Source organism: Fringilla coelebs, assembly GCF_963513975.1.
Source record: "Fringilla coelebs genome assembly, chromosome: 1".
Lineage (NCBI taxonomy): Eukaryota > Metazoa > Chordata > Aves > Passeriformes > Fringillidae > Fringilla > Fringilla coelebs.
Genome location: NC_140028.1, coordinates 13,975,403 through 13,993,494, shown reverse-complemented (window position 1 = coordinate 13,993,494; position 18,092 = coordinate 13,975,403). Strand labels below are relative to the sequence as shown.

General features: G+C 45.7%; 1 protein-coding gene across 1 annotated transcript in view; it reads right to left on the bottom strand.

Annotated features, from left to right (window-relative positions):
- SNTB1 (syntrophin beta 1) overlaps positions 1 to 16,524 on the bottom strand; it is a gene marked incomplete at its 5' end in the record, with an annotated part of 112,877 nt that extends 96,353 nt beyond the window's left edge. Inside the window, one exon of the mRNA XM_084221729.1 lies at positions 16,002 to 16,524. Coding sequence (XP_084077855.1) covers positions 16,002 to 16,524 — 523 coding nt within the window. The remainder of the gene's footprint in view (positions 1 to 16,001) is intronic.
- Between the last annotated feature and the right edge of the window lie 1,568 nt (positions 16,525 to 18,092).

Below are 18,092 nucleotides of genomic sequence, written 5' to 3'. Positions count from 1 at the left end.
CCTCTGATGTACTATAGAGATAAAGTCAAAGGAGCCATGCAAATGACACTGGCAAAGCTGGAACTACAATCCCAGACACCCCACCTCTCTGCTGCTGATGGAAAAATGTGCTGCAAGCTACACCACACTCAGGAAGAATGGTGAATAAGTCTTGGGCCAGGGGAAGTAACTCAAGCCTGAGTTTACTTAAGAATAGTAAAAATACCAAGCACTTGAATAGTATCAGTGTAAGGCATCATATAAACGAAACGAGCAAAATTGGACTTTTTGGATCATTCCAGATCTCCTCCAAAATTTCACAAGGGCACACCTTCTGAAGTAACAATGGTAGATGTTGTTACAGGCTTTTGTAAGTTTTAAATTGTTCCCACAAGAGGCATTCCCACTAAACATTTGATGATTTAAGTTGCCAAGGAAACAAATGACCAGCAGCAGCTTTGCTGGGCACTAACGCAGCTCTGCACCCCTCAGAGCACTAGGGCAGGGAAGCAGCTCCAAGCCTCCAACCAGAGCAGAAAACTTGTGCAGAGGAAGCTGAGGAGTCTTGTGACACAGCTGAAATACCTCACAGCCGATATTAAACTTTGGCTTGTAAAGACTTCAGCTGTTTCACTGCCTGCTCTACAGTTTGCTCTCTAGCAGCATTTTCACAGGGACACAGAGGAGCCACTTGTCTCCCTTCTGCTGCCCAACAAGCTGCAAACAGCTGCTTGTGCTGGTCAGAACCCATTTTGCCCGTTCCCTCAGAAAGAAGAGGGATGTTTGTGCTGGGGGCACAAAGGCTGATCTGTTCAGAGCTGGCTGCAGCGCTGGCTGACACAGGCTGGCGTCAAAGGGGGAAGGGTACAAACGCAGGGCTTGTCCCATTTCCCCAAAGACTGTCCCCAGCAAACGTCATCATTTCCAACACTGCACTTTGAGAATACTTGTGTGAAGCGCTCATGGAAATCTCATCTGTTTAAATTGGATTTTAATTTGTATATTCAACATTTCCACTCTTTAAAAAGAAGTTAAACATGGCTACGAGTTTCCTAGCAGAAAAAGCCATGATCTGCAAAAAGCTGCTTCTCGCCTTGGCTATTGCTACCATTTGCTTGTTTGTTTTGGTGCAGCACAGGGAGGGAGGGAGGAATGATAATAAAAACATGAACACTTTTTCTCCTCACCTTGAACGGGGACAGGCTCAACAGCAAGCAGCTTTATATAGTACAATCAGCACTCGTGTGCCCACAGGAGGAAGAAAACAAAGTCATGGCTCTTCTTCTTGCATATCCTTACCCAAACTTAGCCTTAATGAAATCAACATGAAAGACATTATCTGTGCAAAGGTCATCCTCATCTATGTAGTTAATCAGGATGGGGACAGAGGAACCTGCACACACCAAACCTCAGCCTACACACACACTGCAGAGCAGGTGAGGGCATTCTGCCTGGCCTTGCTGCCTGCCCACCCTGCTTCAGCCTACAGAGTGGAGTACTTTTATTTGTAGGGCCTCCCTTACTTTCAGGAAGTACCTGTGCATAAACCATGGATCCATCCACAGCACGAGGCAGCTGGAAGGAAAGCTGGTCTGAGGGGGGCTGACAGTGCCTCCCGGGCTCCATGCCCTTCACCACCTGCTATACTGAACAGGGACATGGTGGGAGGTGGTTCTGGGACAGAAGCACGTCCAAAGAAAGGCAAAGGAGTTGGGAAAGGGTCTGGAGCAGGAATATTATGATGAGTGACTGAGGGAGCTGGGGGTACTTAGCCTGGAGAAAAGGAGGTCAGGGGAGATCTTATTTCTCTCTACAACTCCCTAAAAGGAGTTTGTAGCAAGATGGGGGCCAATCTCTTATCCCAAGTAAGAGGACAAGAAGAGATGGGCTTGAGGTTGTGCCAGGAGAAGTTTAGATTGGATAGTATGGAAAATTTCTTCACAGAAAGGGGGTTATCAAGCACTGGAACAGGCTGCCCAGGCAAGTGGTGGAGTCACCATCCCTAAATATATTTAAAGAAGTGAGGATGTGAAATGTAGGGATGGTTTAGTGGTGAATTTGGCATTACTGGGTTAACAGTTGGACTCAATTAGTCTTTTCTAACCTAAACAGTTCTGTGACTCTGTAAACCACTGCCATCCCCAGAGCAAGCAGACCTACAGGCCCTCTTTTCTCCAGCCTCCTTGGCCACAGTGGCTCACACACAGATGTCCTTCAGCAGGGCTATTCAGAGGGCTCAGGGTGTACCACAGGGGTCCTTCCACCAGAACTGATCCCCAGAGGAGTCAGTGCCAGAGGCACTGCAGCTAAAGTGCTGTTGAATCTGATTTACTTTTTGTTATTCTATCCTTTATAAAGGAAATAACATTCAAAATACACGGCATTATTATTGCAGAGCTGTGTCGCATTTGACTTTTCAGAATCAGTTACTATATTTTAACTGGGTATTCTTCATGCAATATCGTAAGAGATTTCTTTGCAGAACCCTCCAAAGCTATGATTACAGGTTTAACATTACGGCTTAGCTTCAAATCTCCACGTTTTCTAATGATGCCTGTATTTAAAAGAAAAAAAACCCACAAGGTAAATCGTGTTTCATTCCAGGCCTGGAGACCTCAGGGCTTCTGAGCTAACCCAAATTCCCCTGAGACCTCAGGCACAAAATACAGACTTGCAGCTTCAACTTTCTGGTGATGATACCAATTCTGTCACTCTTCAATCACTCTTGAACTGTGGTCACAAATTTGCACCTCTTTGGAGACGAGGAAAGCCATCAGGTCTGGCTGTTGGCCAGGGAGCCATCAGCAGCTGATGGAGCCTGCCCGGAAGCGCTGCTCATCCCCAGCAGGGCTCTGCCAGCGCTCAGGCACAAAGCAGCAGCCTGGAAAAAGTCAGCAAGCCAAGGTTTTGATTATGCAATTACTTGTTCAGCTACAACTGCAAGTTTTCCTGCATAATCAGGCCGATAAATATCAAATTTCTTCTGGTATTGACTGGTATCCTAAATTATGCAGTCAGAAGTGAGAAAGAAGGCAAATGATACCCAGAAAACCCAGTGGGGAGAGAGGCATTGTGTTGTTGGGTTAGGGGCAAGCCATGCAGAGACTTTAGGCTTGGTGTACTCTGCAAACCCAGAACACCTCTGATGACTGTCACAGTCTGGCACTATATACTGAAATGGCACCGAGGAAATTACAAACTCAAATTTCTTCTGGAAAATCATCTATGCATGGGCAGTTCTATAAGATGGCATGAGGGCACTTACAAACCTCCTGTTCAAATGGAAAGGGGTCAAATCTCTGCTGGGTGCAGCTTTTAGGGGGAAAAAATATTACTTCATAAACCAGCCTTCACCTGAAACTACAGTTTTGTTGTCTCCACAAACAGTGACCACTTTCTGCTCCAGTGAAACATTATTTTTAGTGTGTTTCTGCTCTTGAAGAGGTCAGGGCTTAGCTCTGAACAAGAAAGACCTGAAACATCCTTTGAAAAGCTGTTGATCTGTCACCATGGAATTTAAGGGAAAGCAGGGAGGTTTGCAGAAGAAACATTTTGATACTTTCTAATATGATCCAAGTACCCACAACTTAGGCACATATGTGACTGTGCAGATATTCAACCTTTGTGATTAGCATAGAACTGTAAATAAAAAAACAACAATTGTTGAATCAATTATTATTGCACAAAATGGCTGAATTTGGAGACCGAACTGTGGCCACATGTATTTTACAAAGCTTTTGCTCATCTGTGTTTGAAGGAGCGGGAAGGGAGGAGGGACAGCCTGACAAGGTCGGGGAGGCAGAGTATGGAGCCAGGTTTGCTGGGCACAGTAAAGCACCAGGGTAACAAAGACTCCATGGGCAGCTCAGAGCAGAAGGCCACCCAGGTGAGCCACCCAGTCAGGACCAAAGAGCTGTCCATACCATTTTATAGGGGTATTAATACAGTAAGTATTGGGGAAAAGATAAAGCTGCATCAGCATCTTTTTTTCCCCATCAGTGATTTATGTCATTATTGCTTGCTAAAAAATATCCTAATCCTATGGAAATTAACGGGAAAGTTCATGCCAGCTTGAAGACAAGGTGGCTTTCACTCTCCCACCTCCTGCTCCACACTCACTCCCCTTCCTGGGACTCTCTAGCAGAGGGCAGGGTGTCCCCACCAGCCTGGCCAACACAGTCTCACCAGAGGCTCGGCCACAGACAACTGGACAGGGACAGTGTGGTCTGGGTGGGGAACACAGACCCTGAGAAAAACCACAATTGCAGGTGCAGCCTCCTGTAAAGCATTTCAGCAAATGAATCACCCCGAGACTCCTTCAGTGCTGGTATACTCAAGACTCTATTTCTGTTTTCAAAGAACAATTAACTTAATCTACATTGCCCTGACAACAAACAAATCCTGTCTGGGACATGAGCAAATGCATGTACAACATGCATGCAAGCTGTGTGTGCCCACCTGCACCCCCTGCCTATGTAATACTGCTGAGAGGCAGTGCCCACAGCAGGACTAGGTCAGCTCTGGAGTTTAACAGCTACACTTCAAGGCAGTCCTAAACCAACTTCAGTCAATGCAATAGTGAACAGAAAGAAAGCAAAAAGGAAAAAAAGAAACGAAATAATATATTGCATATTTCCCCATAGAAATAATTTCCCAGCCTTTATGGTTTCATGAACTAGATTCCTTCACATAGAGTTCTACATGCAGTCTTTAATACAGCAAAAGCTAAAAAGGTAGTGAGACCAACTTAACTTACAGCTGCATTGAGAAGATATTAAAATTACACCTAAAAGAGCTAGTCTATGCAAGTTTTAGAGACCTGAGAAGTCTCTTCCTCTTTTCCTCCTGTATTCAAGGTTTCCACTGTGAGTTTCAGAGAAGCAAGGAAGCATGCCCCCAAAAGTATGACTAACTGAAAAGATCAAATGTAAATATCTTACAGGAATTCATATAATGTGTCACTTGTGACTTCTCTACTGGAAGTATATTTGTCTTGGCTCATACCAAATATACATCCTTATCCACTTCAAACAGCATGCATATTGATAGAAAAGTAACAAAACAAAGTGATTAAGGAGAACAGCACATCAAAATTTTCTGAGAACTGAATAAATACCTGCACTTATTGAAACTAACTGTATTTTAAAAAAATGGGAACAAAATACTACATTGAGTTGGTCAAAACTTTTTGGCTAGGAGAATTTCCTGTAATAAATGTGACGTGACTGCAAAGATTTTCTATGACGAGATGGTACATTGGATAATTCTCTGCTATTCTACACAGAAAATTCTACTTCTAAAAGGTTTTAAATGCAAGTTCAAATCAGCATTTTCAAAGAAAATTGATTAACTTTTAGATATAAAATGCCATCTCAAATTGAAACATCATAAAAATTCCCACAGAAACTGGCGTTTTCAAGTTAGCCCTTCTCTTCATCCCTCAAAAACCAAAAGATATTTGTTCCCCAGTCTTTTGTAAAGAGAGTGAACTCTGAAACCTCTCTAAGGTCTTAATACTATTTATGCACATAGACAAAAAGTTCTGGCAGTACTCAAACAAAAACTCAAGCATTAAATGCTATCATTTCACAGTATGCCTAGCAGAAAAGTTCAATACATATATAAAACAAAATCAACACAGAATGATTCTAGCAGTGCAGTCTGAACACAGGCAAAGCCCAGAATCAATTTCAGTTTATTTTTATTGGGTGTAATTTATAATATGCCCATACTCACTATTTATTTCCTCAAGACTTCATAAAAAAAAAGTGCTGCTCTTTTGATAATCTATCCCACATGTTCACTAAAATAGATATAACAGAGTGAAAGGGAAACATAAAACTGTCAGATTATCATTTTTAGTTTCAGGGATATTTTATATGCCATCTCTTAGAACTTCAATTTATTACTCTCCTTAATGGAGACTTTCAGGGTTGATTTTAAGGTGTTAAGTGGAAATTCCACTAGTTTGTTACTTCAATGCTTTCTTTATGACCTGTTCTCACACATCACCTAGGTCTGGCTTATTTATACAGACAGCCGTTCACTGAACAACAGGGGGCTTCTCAAAATTAGTTGCTTTCATTTGCATTCTTCCCATATTGAAATGTGATTTGCTTTTATGGCTGCTTTTGGCCTGACACTTCTCCAGCATTTCACAAACATAAAGAAGACTGAAGTTACCATGAGGTTTTTTACCTCTTTCAAGGCAGGAATAGAGATTTGGTCCCCAGAGCTAGATGAGAGCTCTGTCTTACAAATATCCCAAGAGCATCAGCTGCAACCCAACCACTCTTCCTGCAAAGAAAAGGTAGCAAAAGCCACGAAAGCAACAGCGGCTTCAAGCTTATTATCTGAGATATCTGCAGCACCTTTAGGTCTTTCATCTGGTTTAAGCATTGCTTGTGTCACTCCTCACCATTGTGCTCAGGACTTCAAAAATTTGGGCTATGTTAACTGTTTAACTGGCCATTTACCTAAACTTCTGAAATCTAGAAGAGTTTAATTTGGGCAAAACACAGTGATAAGACGTGGAGCTCTTAATGAAGAGCCTGTTGTTATCATCTAAGTCATTCCAGCTTGAAGCTTGCTTCCCTTCTCTTGCATAAGCACATTTTCCTGACTCTAATACGACAGAGCTCACAAACAGCCACATCCCCAGCTCAGGAAAAGTATTCCCAGAGTTGAGATACAGACAAAGAATCACAGAACAGTTAAGACTGGAAGGGACCACGGGTGGGGTATCTGGTCCAACCTTCCCCCTTAAGCAGATCTCCCTAGAGCACATTGCACAGGGTTACATCCAGACTGTTCCTGAATATCTCCAGTGAGGGAGACTCCACAAACTCTGCAGTGCTGAGCTAGAAGAGCCCACCATGACATCCTAAAAGCAGAGAGACCCAATGGGTAACAGGCATCAGCTCATTTCCTCCAGACCTGGCAAAGTCCCAGCAGCCTAAAGCTGCCATGCTGGCCCTAAGCATGTATGAAGGTCAAGCACCAAACAAGGAATACCTGTTGAAGGGACTGTTCATTGCAGAAGTATGTATGATGTAAACACATCTTATGGTCTGTGTCCGTGTCTCCCTGCCCAAATATATATTTATGTGGTAGGAATCCTGCTGGGTCTCTGCAGACACTTCATCCCAGCCACCTATCACTGATGGAGGAGGAGACTGGGCACCAGGAAAGTCTATCACTGAATGAGACAGGACAAGTAGGTTAAAAGGCACAGGGAGTTACCAAGAATAATGTGTTCTTGGGAAAACAATTGTAATTTGGAGACCTTTTTTTCTGTTCACAGCATCCTCCACAAAAAAGCCCTAACCAAATAAAACAAAAACCCAAAAACCCCACACAAACATAGAAAAAACCCAAATAAGTATCCCCCAAACCAGAAAAAAATAAATCAAACAAAAAACCTCATAAAGAAATCAAGCCACAAGTACTCAAGGCAAATCCTGCTCACCTTATTCCTGGAAAATACTTCTGAACATCCAATACTTAAATATCTCCTTTGGCTTCACATCAGCAAGAGAAGGATCCTTCTGGCTTCTACCTGGGAAGAGTAAGACCAAAGGGAAACTGCCTGCTATAAGGGAAATCACATCTGCCACAACAATCCTGCTAGTCCTTCTGCTAGCTTTGTCTTTCCAGGCTGTTTAATAGGGACTATAGCCCAAAATCCAGGATAAACAGATTAAACTTTCACTGTCTGAGTTAAAACTATTAGCTTAAAGCAGCCTCATAAGATACATGCTGGATAACTCTAAACCTCTCCAGCACCTTCACACAGCTGTCTCTTGCTCCCCTTGCAGAATCAGAGCCAATGGCATTTAAAACACATGTCAGCATAGTAAATCATCCTGGAAATAGCTATTACTGAAATAATTCAGACTAAAGTGGAGATACGTTATTTCCATGGTGTAGCTTTTCCATGCTCTCTCATAACTTCTTGATTATGTTAAAAGTCAAAATAGGTACTGCACCAGCTGTATATGCCTATGGCAAATGGAACATAAAGTTTAACTAATGGTCCTGAAAGGGCACATGAGGCTGACAAATATTCCCAAGAGGTCATATTACCTGTTGAAGCAAATCAGGTAAGTTGTGTATCCTTTGCCAGAAAAGAATTTATATTCTGATACTGACTTTTTACATTTTATTTTTATCTTTTGATATATTTCTGGTTTTGTGATACTTGAGAAAAAAATTCTGTTTCTCAGGTACTTACACCATACCAGGAATTTACCAATTTTCAGTCTGCCTTTAAAGTGAACAGAAGTTGTTCATATAGATGCACACACACGTTACTCACCTGTGTGCTGCCTCACTGCTCAAATACATGTAATCTTCAGAAGGAAATATCCGAGAGCAGATAGGAATAAACAGCCACAGCTTTAGCACTGCTGACTTCTAGAGCTGTGCCAACAAGCACAACTTCCAACAGTTCAGCAAAAACCTGTGTATCATTTTTAGAAGGAATGTGCTGTACGTTAATCATTTCTAATCACAGGCAGTTTTTCCACATCTACTTTTCTGGCTCATTTCCTTACAATTAAAAACTCCATTTTACCCAACAGTACAGTACAGATGTGCCTCTTTGGCAGTGACCTACTTTGTTGTGCCCTTAGCATATGTGCAACAAAGCTGCAACCAGTTCAGTAGTTCAAGTTCTAGACAGACAAAATCAAAGTCAGACTGTAAGAGAAGTGTGCAGAAGCAGCAGTCAGAAATCTGTCAAAGAGTTATGTGGAAATTATGTCCCTAAATTGAATTTATGTTAAGGAACAAACTTAACCTAACTGTGAGGCAATATCTAGTGTTGAAGCAATCTGATGAACTAGTCACAGCTGATTAAACCTTTTTTAAGTAAGTTTATTAACTTATGTTCTGGAAAAAATTATGTTTTGATTGCTAATGAGATGATGAACAAACCAATTCTGTCTTTTCCCAACTTCCCCCACAAGCAAACTTTCGTGTCCTTGTTCATTACTCAGTGTTGCTGGACTCTGAGACATTGCAAGATGCCGGATGTCATAATTTCAATTAATCCTCTCTCCCAGAAGTGCAAGGTAAAGAAGACTGAGCTATTAACTATCTTTTAAAGCACAGAGACATGGTCTTATAGAACAGCTTTCCTAGTCCTGCAAAATAGCAGCTGACACACTCATTTAAGAGCATGAAGAAGGCTCACAACACACCTTCCAACATGTAGCATCAACGACAAGTAGCACTCTATGCTTTCTGCATCCTTTGTAGTTTCTCAGACTGCTCTGGCCCAAATCAGCCTCACCTTGAATATCTTCAAATTGCCTCCTTGCTTGCAGTGACACTCCTCAAGGCATGTTGCACATGCTGCCACTCCCCCGATGCTCCTTCTCATCTTTATAACGATGTGCCTCTGCCAAAACAACTCAATTTATTCCTCCTATTCAAAGACCTAACTCTTTCCCAATCTGCCATAACAGTACAGCGCTCTCCCTGATTGCTCTAAGAGCAGATGTCCTGTTAAAAACCCTTAGCACAGGCACACCTTATGCTGGCAGAAGTATTTTTCTCTGCTCGAGAGTTTAAGGTTTGGAGAGATGACATAGCTGAACCAAGTGAAGCCCAAGTCCCACCAGCTACAGCTGCTGTAGTGACACCAATGAGGGGCTGGGAGGGGCTAAAAGAAGAACCTGGCTCACCTCCACCCACAGGTCAAGGCCAGCAAAGCTGGGTTCTATGGGCTACTCACAAACTCTGTATGATAAGTAGGTAAAGGATTTTCTGCACATTCTAGAAATGCTGCTACCATCCCTTCTTCACCAACTATTTTTCTGCAATGCTTGAGGCTCTGTTTCAGACTTGGAAAGCCAGAGTCTTCCATGCTGTACTGGGACAGCTTTGTTCTCATCACATTTTGTTCACTTATGCTATTGCTCTCTTGAACTACTGTTTCCTCCAATTTCCCTTCTACTGAAGTAGCTGCACCAATTCTAACAAGTAGCCATGGCAACATAATCTTGCAGAATAAAGTACAAAATAATCCTATGATCAGAAATCTAAATTAGAAAAATGGAATGGGAATAATGTGTTTTTAAAGCCTGGAAGCAGACTGACTACTGGTACAGGTTACAAATAGAGCAAATTCTCCAATACTTATGAACTCTGAATAAACACAAACAGATGCTATCCTTACAGCCAAATTTACAAATACATTACCAGCAGGGCAAGTTCCACACCATGTATTATAGAAACAGTGAGATTAGGAGAATAAAAGAAAGTTAAAACTCATTCCCAGCTAACACCTGAAACCATCAATCTATTGTGATCAGTGCCTGAGCTGGGCTGTCTCAAATCCAAACTGGTTTGAATTCTGGACATTCCACATCAGCTCCCTCAGGACAGACATGCAGTGAGCATCTCTGACCCAAACCCAGTGGGCAGCAGGAGTGGAAAGAGGCCAGCGCCCCTGGCATCACCTGTGTGAAAATGCTGACCCGAGAGGGTGGAAATGGCCCTCAGAGAAAAGGCACCCGCCTGAGCAAAATTAAGATATAAACATTGTTTTATTACCCATAGCAGAAGCCTTCAGCTTTCAGTTTTACTCTCATGGTTTAAAGATCCTTTAAAGAGTAATACCAAGATTTCAATTTAATTTTCACAAAGAAATAACTACTGGGATTTTAAAACATGCTTTTTTCTTTTCTAATGATACTTAACATGTTTAATCTGCATGTGCAATTGAATCTCAGGTCTCTAGACATATTTAATCTCCTAAGCACCCTCAAGGAGATGGTAGTAAGTTGCTTCTATAGGGCTTAGTATAGGATTCCCAGGGTGGGTTGACAGGGCACCCTGCACTTGGTCCAAATAAATCCAGGAATGTGTTGCCCACAACTGCCTTATTTTCTTTTGAGTAACTGAGACAGAGGACTCATACAAGAATTACTGCAAAGAGGATGTACTGATTTTTATCTGTGAAAGGTGATACAGGCTGTCTGGACTGCTAAATTAGCCTGTAATCTAATCTAATCAATGAAAAACACATCAAGGGTTGCCACTCAACCGTCCCCATCAGCTGCAGGCAGCCGAAACAATCAAAGCTGAGATTCTCAGACCTGGAACTCTTAGAATAAGATTCCTTGCTCCTTTCCCTTTCAATTTCACTTTCAAACTGATGTGTGCCAAGGGTAGCTACATGAGTCATGAAATGTACAGCTTCTAAATATAAGGCATTTCCCTAACTGCATATTTGCTGGTACAAACACCCCCCCCAAAAAAAAAAAAAAAAAAAAAAAAAGTAAAGTGTTTTGTCCATACTTATACTAGAAGTATAAAGAATAACTATACATACAATTTGCAATCACTGATATTTATAGCCCTGACCTGACTGCTGACTGTAGTAACTAATTGTGTCACATATGCACTTATTAAGTGCCCTCTGCCTCATTTTTCCTCTATACTTGCAGGAGACTCACTTTCCGAATAAATACTGTATTTTGTTGTTCTTCAGAAATCTCCTGTTGTCACTACCTTACTGAGAGAAAAACAAAACCAGATTAAGATTGAAAACTACAGCCAACAAGAAGCCATACCTATTTTACACTATTTCAGCATGTAATTCACACAGATATGATTGCTTTGCTTCGCCCAGAGAAAATTAAAAATGGGTGGGAAGAGGAGAATCCTTACAATTCTTACAGAAATATTGTTTGGAAAATAATACATGTTACCACAGTACAAACTGCATCATGCTTATTCTAACTTTGCTTCAAAGCTGTGCCTTAGTCCCAAGAATGCCACAGAAAATTACTAAAGGCTACTACCCCTATGCTAAAATTCCCTGTGTAGGGGGATGGGTCCTGTGGAAAATTTATGCAAACCCAGGGAGGCTGCCAAAACCACTTCTCCACAGACCTTGCAGTTGAGTTAACTGGGAATCATTCAAAACCACTAAAATTCTAACAATACTAAGAAGATGCTCCTTTTCCCACTAGGTACCTTCCACCACCATCACTACTAGCTCACCCACACACATTAAACAAGTTAGGGAAAAATACCCTGCAGAAAGAGAGCAAAATTCACTAATGCAGTTTTTTTCCCTTCTTTTTCTTTCTGCAGCATCATGCAGGGGGGTCCTTTTTGACATTACCATAGACTACTTCAAGTTTTCATTTTTTTCACTGAACACATAGAGAATACAAGTAAAGCACAAGCAGCTTGGTTACAGAACACGTCAAGGGACTGCTCTTACCCAGGATGCTCTGATAAAAACAAACACCTTTGGTGTCTTGAGAGTCACTTGAATGTAATGTGCTTCACACAGCACGAGAGGGGCTGCTTGATTTTTCAAAGTGTTTGATTTTCCAAAGAAGCCCAAATTTAACAGAACCACAAGGAAATTATATGTACAAACTGTACATATAATTATTTGTACAAATTATATGTACAAAGCTGTCAGGTTAATTTTAACTTCCTTCCACACCTGCAAATATGTATTGTACAATGAGGGTGCCTTTTCTCTCACGCAGGAAATTTTCTCTGCTCCTGAATTCTGGTGAGAAGCTCCATCCTGCTATTCTGAACCCCTGGGAAGCCACCCAGAGCTCACAAGCCCAACATCAAGGCTAGCCCCAACCCCTGCTCCCTCTGCCTGCTCTGCTCCCCACAGCCAGGCTGTGATGAAAAGCTCACGGGAAATTAAACCCTGCAGGCAGAAGCAGTCCATCCCTGCAGATGAGGAGACACAATGATTTCTAAGGGCTCAGGGCCTTCCTCCTCATCACACCCCTCTCCTCCTGAACCTTCACCTTACAGCTCCTCCTAAGGCAGTATTATCTGTTGCCTTATTTCCCTTCCATTTACTAAATTCTGCTGAATTTAAGGCACCCTAGCCAACTACACAGACCACAAGTATAAGAAAGGAACTTTAGCTTAGTAGGTGAATTCTACAAGTGTCAGGGATGGAAAATGAGAAGACAGAACAACCCAGCATGGCTATTGAATTTGTTAGAGCAGGGGCTCTCCTACCAGGCTTTACAGCTGTGCTCCCCCCACACCAGCACAGCTGCTGCAGCTACACCACCCCTGACCCTGCAGCAAATCTCTCTCTCCACCAGCTCAGAGACAGTGATCAATGCGGGAAAAGGGGCAAGTGTTAAAACGAAGCATCGCCTGATTCCTTCTCTTCACAGACCTCCCTCCTCCTGCCACCCACCCGGGTGCCAGCCCTGCCTCCCACACAGGGTGCAGCGGCCTGGGGAGGGATTTTCCACTCGCTTCCTCCCTGCACAGGAATGCAGGAGAGCCTACAGTTTAGTGCTGAGCTGGTAAATGCCTCATTCCACTGAGCAAGCAGTTTTAGGCAGGACACTATATAACAGGCAGGCTCCGGCACTCTGATATTGGGTGTATTGAGACACATCCTCCCTGCCACAACCTCTAGGAAATACTCAATGGTGAGACCCTTTCCAGGAATGCACAATGCACTGACCAGAGCCCTGCTGCACCATGAAATGTGCTTCTTGTGCTTTACACCTTGCCATGCCTTTGCAAATTTGGCTTTCCTGGGCTGGAAGTCACAAACAAATCTCAGAATCTCCCTAAAATGTAAATCTTACATTTTGACCCTGGAAACACATGCTGGCTTGCTCTGTGAACTGGAGAAAATGTCTAGAGAGGAGCCGCACAAGGGTCTTGCCCTGCCCCATCACAGACTGCTTTTTGCCATATATAACTCTCTAAGAAGTCAGGAAATGGCAAAATCCTATTATCTGTAAGGAAAGGAAAATCAAGTGTTGCCCTTTTATACTTTAAAGATTAAAAAGAACTTTTGCATTTTCCTTCCTTTAGTAATAAAAATACCATTTCAGATGCTGCTGCTGAAGAATGAGCTTCAAAGTGGGCAACAGAATCATAGAGAATAGTTCTAAGCTGCCTGTTTTCATAAGCCATTCATGTGGAGTGGGTCCCCAGTGAAGGGAGAAGCCCTCCCAGGCAATGCCGGAGCCAACGTTTGGTTTGGTTACTCTGCTGAAATAGCAAGAGACAGGCAGGACAAAATACAGAGTCCAGTGTCAGAATATTTTAACTCTACATAAAGATCACTACTGAAATATACTCTCATTTTGCAAATTACAAATTCAAGTGCAGAAACAACTACCGAGGCACCTCAGCATGGAGCAAAGAAATGCAAGATAGCTGTAATGTCAAAAGGAATGAAGGAGGGTGCTTAGAGTCCCCACTGAAACAGCTTCATCTCCACTCCTAGCCCAGAAGAAAACTGAGGGGTTTTTAAGGCTTGCCCAGCAGCACCGTGCTCAGGTGCTGATGCTGCAGGCACCACACAGAGGGAGGGAACTTCCAAGCACTGTATACATTACTCATTAGGCCACAGCAAAGCTCAGCCACTATCTGGCTGCACCCCAGAAAGCCCTTACACTGCATAAACAAATCAGTGATAAAATTTAGATGCAACAGCCCCACTTCAGAGCGCCCAGAGAAGTTCACATTAATACTTCAGAGGTACATCTGTAATCAACTCAGCTGCAGCAAGGGAAGACAAGCTGCACTTTGGTCCTGCAGGTATTGCAGGGCACAGAGGGAGAGGAGACACAACTGTCCTCAGCTTCTTAAATCCTCATGGAGCACGAACTCCTCCAGTTTTCACTGTCACAGGGACAACGAAACAGTTTCTCACCACACAGTACTATGAAATACATTCCTCCCCTTCTCTCCCTTTCAAACTTTTTCTGTAACTTTATGGCATAGTTGGCTGCTCATGGCTGATGATCAGCTGCACCTCCCAGCCAGCAGCAGTGCCTCCTTTGCTCCTCAAAATAACCACTAAAAAAAAAAACCACACGTGAAGAAACATGCGGTACCGAAAGGGCTACAGGTACAGCGAGGTGGGAGTGCCCGCAGGAAAGCGATGGCACAGGGGAAGGCAGACTGCAGCATGCCTCAAATGCCATTGACCTCCGGTTAAACGAACTTGCGGGCAAATATGTAATCACTTTATCACACACACGCCAAGGGCAGCTCTGAAGCTGTTCATTCTCTCAGGTGGAGCAAGTAAATTAGTCCCTGTGAAAAGACAGGGATTAGACGTTTGTGCGCGCCTCTCTCCTCATGAACTCGTGGTCTGAGGGAACCCGGCTCTGCTTTTCCACTTGCTCCCCCCCAACATCCGTCCCGTTCTGGGGGAACACCCTCCCTCCACGTGTCCTCCACGCACACCAGCGTCTGCTCCTTCCTCTGAGGTCAATTTCTAAGGCCGCTTTTTACAAAACTCTTTCAGTCACTCTTGAGAAAGGAAAAGGCGCTGCTTTACAGGGATGGCTGATGAGTCCGTGAGGCACCGCCAGCTTCATTTAAACCGCTTTGCCCTCACCCCCATCCCTGATCGGGAGTAGGGTGGTGGAAGGAGGAACCGGAGAGAGGGTGGTGTCGGGCGTTTCGAGATGACTAGGGCAAAGTCACCAAGCCATTCCCTTAATGGCAGGGGAGGAGGGGGGGGTGGGGGTCCTTTACTTCTTTAACCCCTCCTCTCGCAGTACCCAACTCTCCCCACCATTCTTGGGCTGAAAAGATGTGAAAACGTCCTGACGGTAGATCCAGAAGATCCCTCACTCTGCAGGAGGCTCGGTCAGGCTCCCACCGGCAGCCTCAGCCCAGGAGCAGACCCGTCGCGGCGACCAGACGGGGCTGCGGAGCCTCCACCGCCCGCGCACGGACCGGGCTGCGGGGACTGCGCCGGCGGATACGAGGGCGGAAAGTTGAAGCCCGGCTCCCCGGCATCCCGCTCGTCCCTTGCGGAGGGGCTGTGTCCGTAACACACGCCGTCGAGGGTCCCAGCGCGGAGCACAGGGTGGGAACTCTCCGCGCTGGAAAGGCGCCCGGAGGAGCGGCACGCGATGCGCGGGGTCACCCCCTCGCCCCCGGCTCGGCTCCGCCGCCCCTCGGGCAGCCGAGCCGCCCCGCCCCACAGCCCCCCGCCGCCGGGCGCGCACGGCCGGACCGCCCCGCTCCCCTACCTTCCAGCAGCACCTCCTTGCCGGCCCGTTTGAGCGCCTGCACCGCCTCGTCGTGAGTGGCATCCCGCAGGTCGGTGCCGTTCACGGCCAGGATGGCATCGCCCACGTAGAGAGCCTGGGTCTGGTCGGCCGCCAGCCCCTTGAAGATCTTGCTGATGAGAATGGGCATCTTGTTCTCCTTGCCTCCCTTGATGCTGATGCCCAGTCCGCCCATCTCCTGCTTCAGCACCTTCACGCACCGCTTCTTGTTGGAGATGGCCTCGGGCACCTGCTCGGGGGGGTCGGTGAAGGCGGTGCGCACCGCCGCCGGCCCCCCGCCGCCCTCGGCCCCGCGGCACGCCGTCCCATCGCCGCCCAGCCCGTTGTGGGCCGCGCCGTCGGGGCGCTCCTCGCCGCTCAGCACCAGCGCCTCACCACCCAAGTTGGCCAGCACTTTGTGCCAGCGCTCCCGCACCAAAACTTCCAGCCAGCCGCTGCGCTGCACCCGGCCGCCCCCGCCGCCGCCCGCCGCCGCTACCGCCATCTTAGGAGCATGCTGGAAGCGCCGAGTGACGGCACCCCCGGCACGGCACGGCACGGCGCGGCAGCCCCGGACTTCAGCCGGGGGGCGGCAGCTCCCGGCGCGGCGGGGTGGGGCGAGGAGCCGCGGCCGCCCCCCCGGGGCCGCGCCGGGGCGGGCGCACCTGGCGGCACCGCCCGCGGGCGGAGTGGGACCGGCCCGCCCCTCCCGCGGGGACGCGGCGGGGACGCTCTCGCTGAGCCGCGGTCCCTCCGAGCCCGGCTGTGTTGGCATCTGGCGGTGCCAGCCCCGGCAGCTGCCGTCTGCAGTGGGTTGTAGCGGGGAGCTGAAGGAAACCAACGGCAGGGAAGGGATAAGGAAAACCCAACTCTGTTTTATTCCCAGGGATTTTTGTATAAAGTGAATTAAAACTAACGGGTGTCCCCCGGTACTTAAATTTCAGCTCTATGGAAGCAGAATACGAGTTATTTCACGGCTCTGTAGGATGGAAGTATTGAGTGCTTGTGGCGGATACTTCTGCACATTTAGTTGTTGTTTATATGCCCTTTGATTACAAATGTTAAAGACTCGTGGGGGCTACATGTCCCGTTTTACAGTTTTTCCCATACTCCCTTCCCTCCTAGGAAACAATAGGCCCCTGACAAGGGGCTTGAAGTTCCGGCTCAGGCATCAGAGAAAGCATCGCTTTCACGTTGCCTTTCGGAAATATCCCCTGGAGGTGCTCCCCCACAGCAGCTACAGACAGGAAGCACCTCCAGGACTGCCTTTGTTTCTGCTCCTTGCAGAGCAGCTTTGCCTTCTTCCTAAGCTGGAATGAAAACTCCAGTGGTTCTGGACTGTTTGGTGTATGTATGGACAACACTGTGGAGGTTGGGATAGCCAGAGAAGTTATTAGTCCCAATGATTTCAGCCATGTGAGTCATGTGGCTCCCTAAGTGCTCCATCTTGCCCCTTTTTTGAAGTGATGCCGTTCATTTCTGACACTGGGGGTTTGCTTCCAGGTACACACACGTGCCCCAGGGTAATGTGGGGTGGGCAACTTGGGACTCACCTCCTCAGTGTGTGGTGGGACCTAAATATAGGATCATCCTCAGACAAGTTTGGTTTAGTAGGGTCTCTCAGACCATGCTGCTCAGACTAAGCTACACAACACACTTTCTCTTCCCTCCAAAAGGAAGACCTCCAGCCCCGGTTCATCTGCAGCCTCATCTGGGTTACACTGGGGTCCCTCCTCCGCAGTAGGAATGCCACCCTGCACCTATGGAGAGTGAAAATCCACAGGCGATGTGTTATTCACAGATAATGAGTGGGTGGAGAAAAAGCAGATGAAGAGAGGTCTCTTCATTTCTCATGTTAATCAATGCAAGGTGAAAAGCTATAATTAAGCTTTCAGGGCTGTGAATCCAGAGTGAAAAGAAGCATGTCCCACTAAACCTGAACAAGGCACCTAATCCCTGTGCAGGAGAAGGCTGCAACACACCCTTTTGTCCAGCTGATTCCTCCCTTGCTCATTTAGGTAGCTCATGTACAATACCCCGAATGTTTGGGTTGGTGGGTTGTTGTAGATCCAA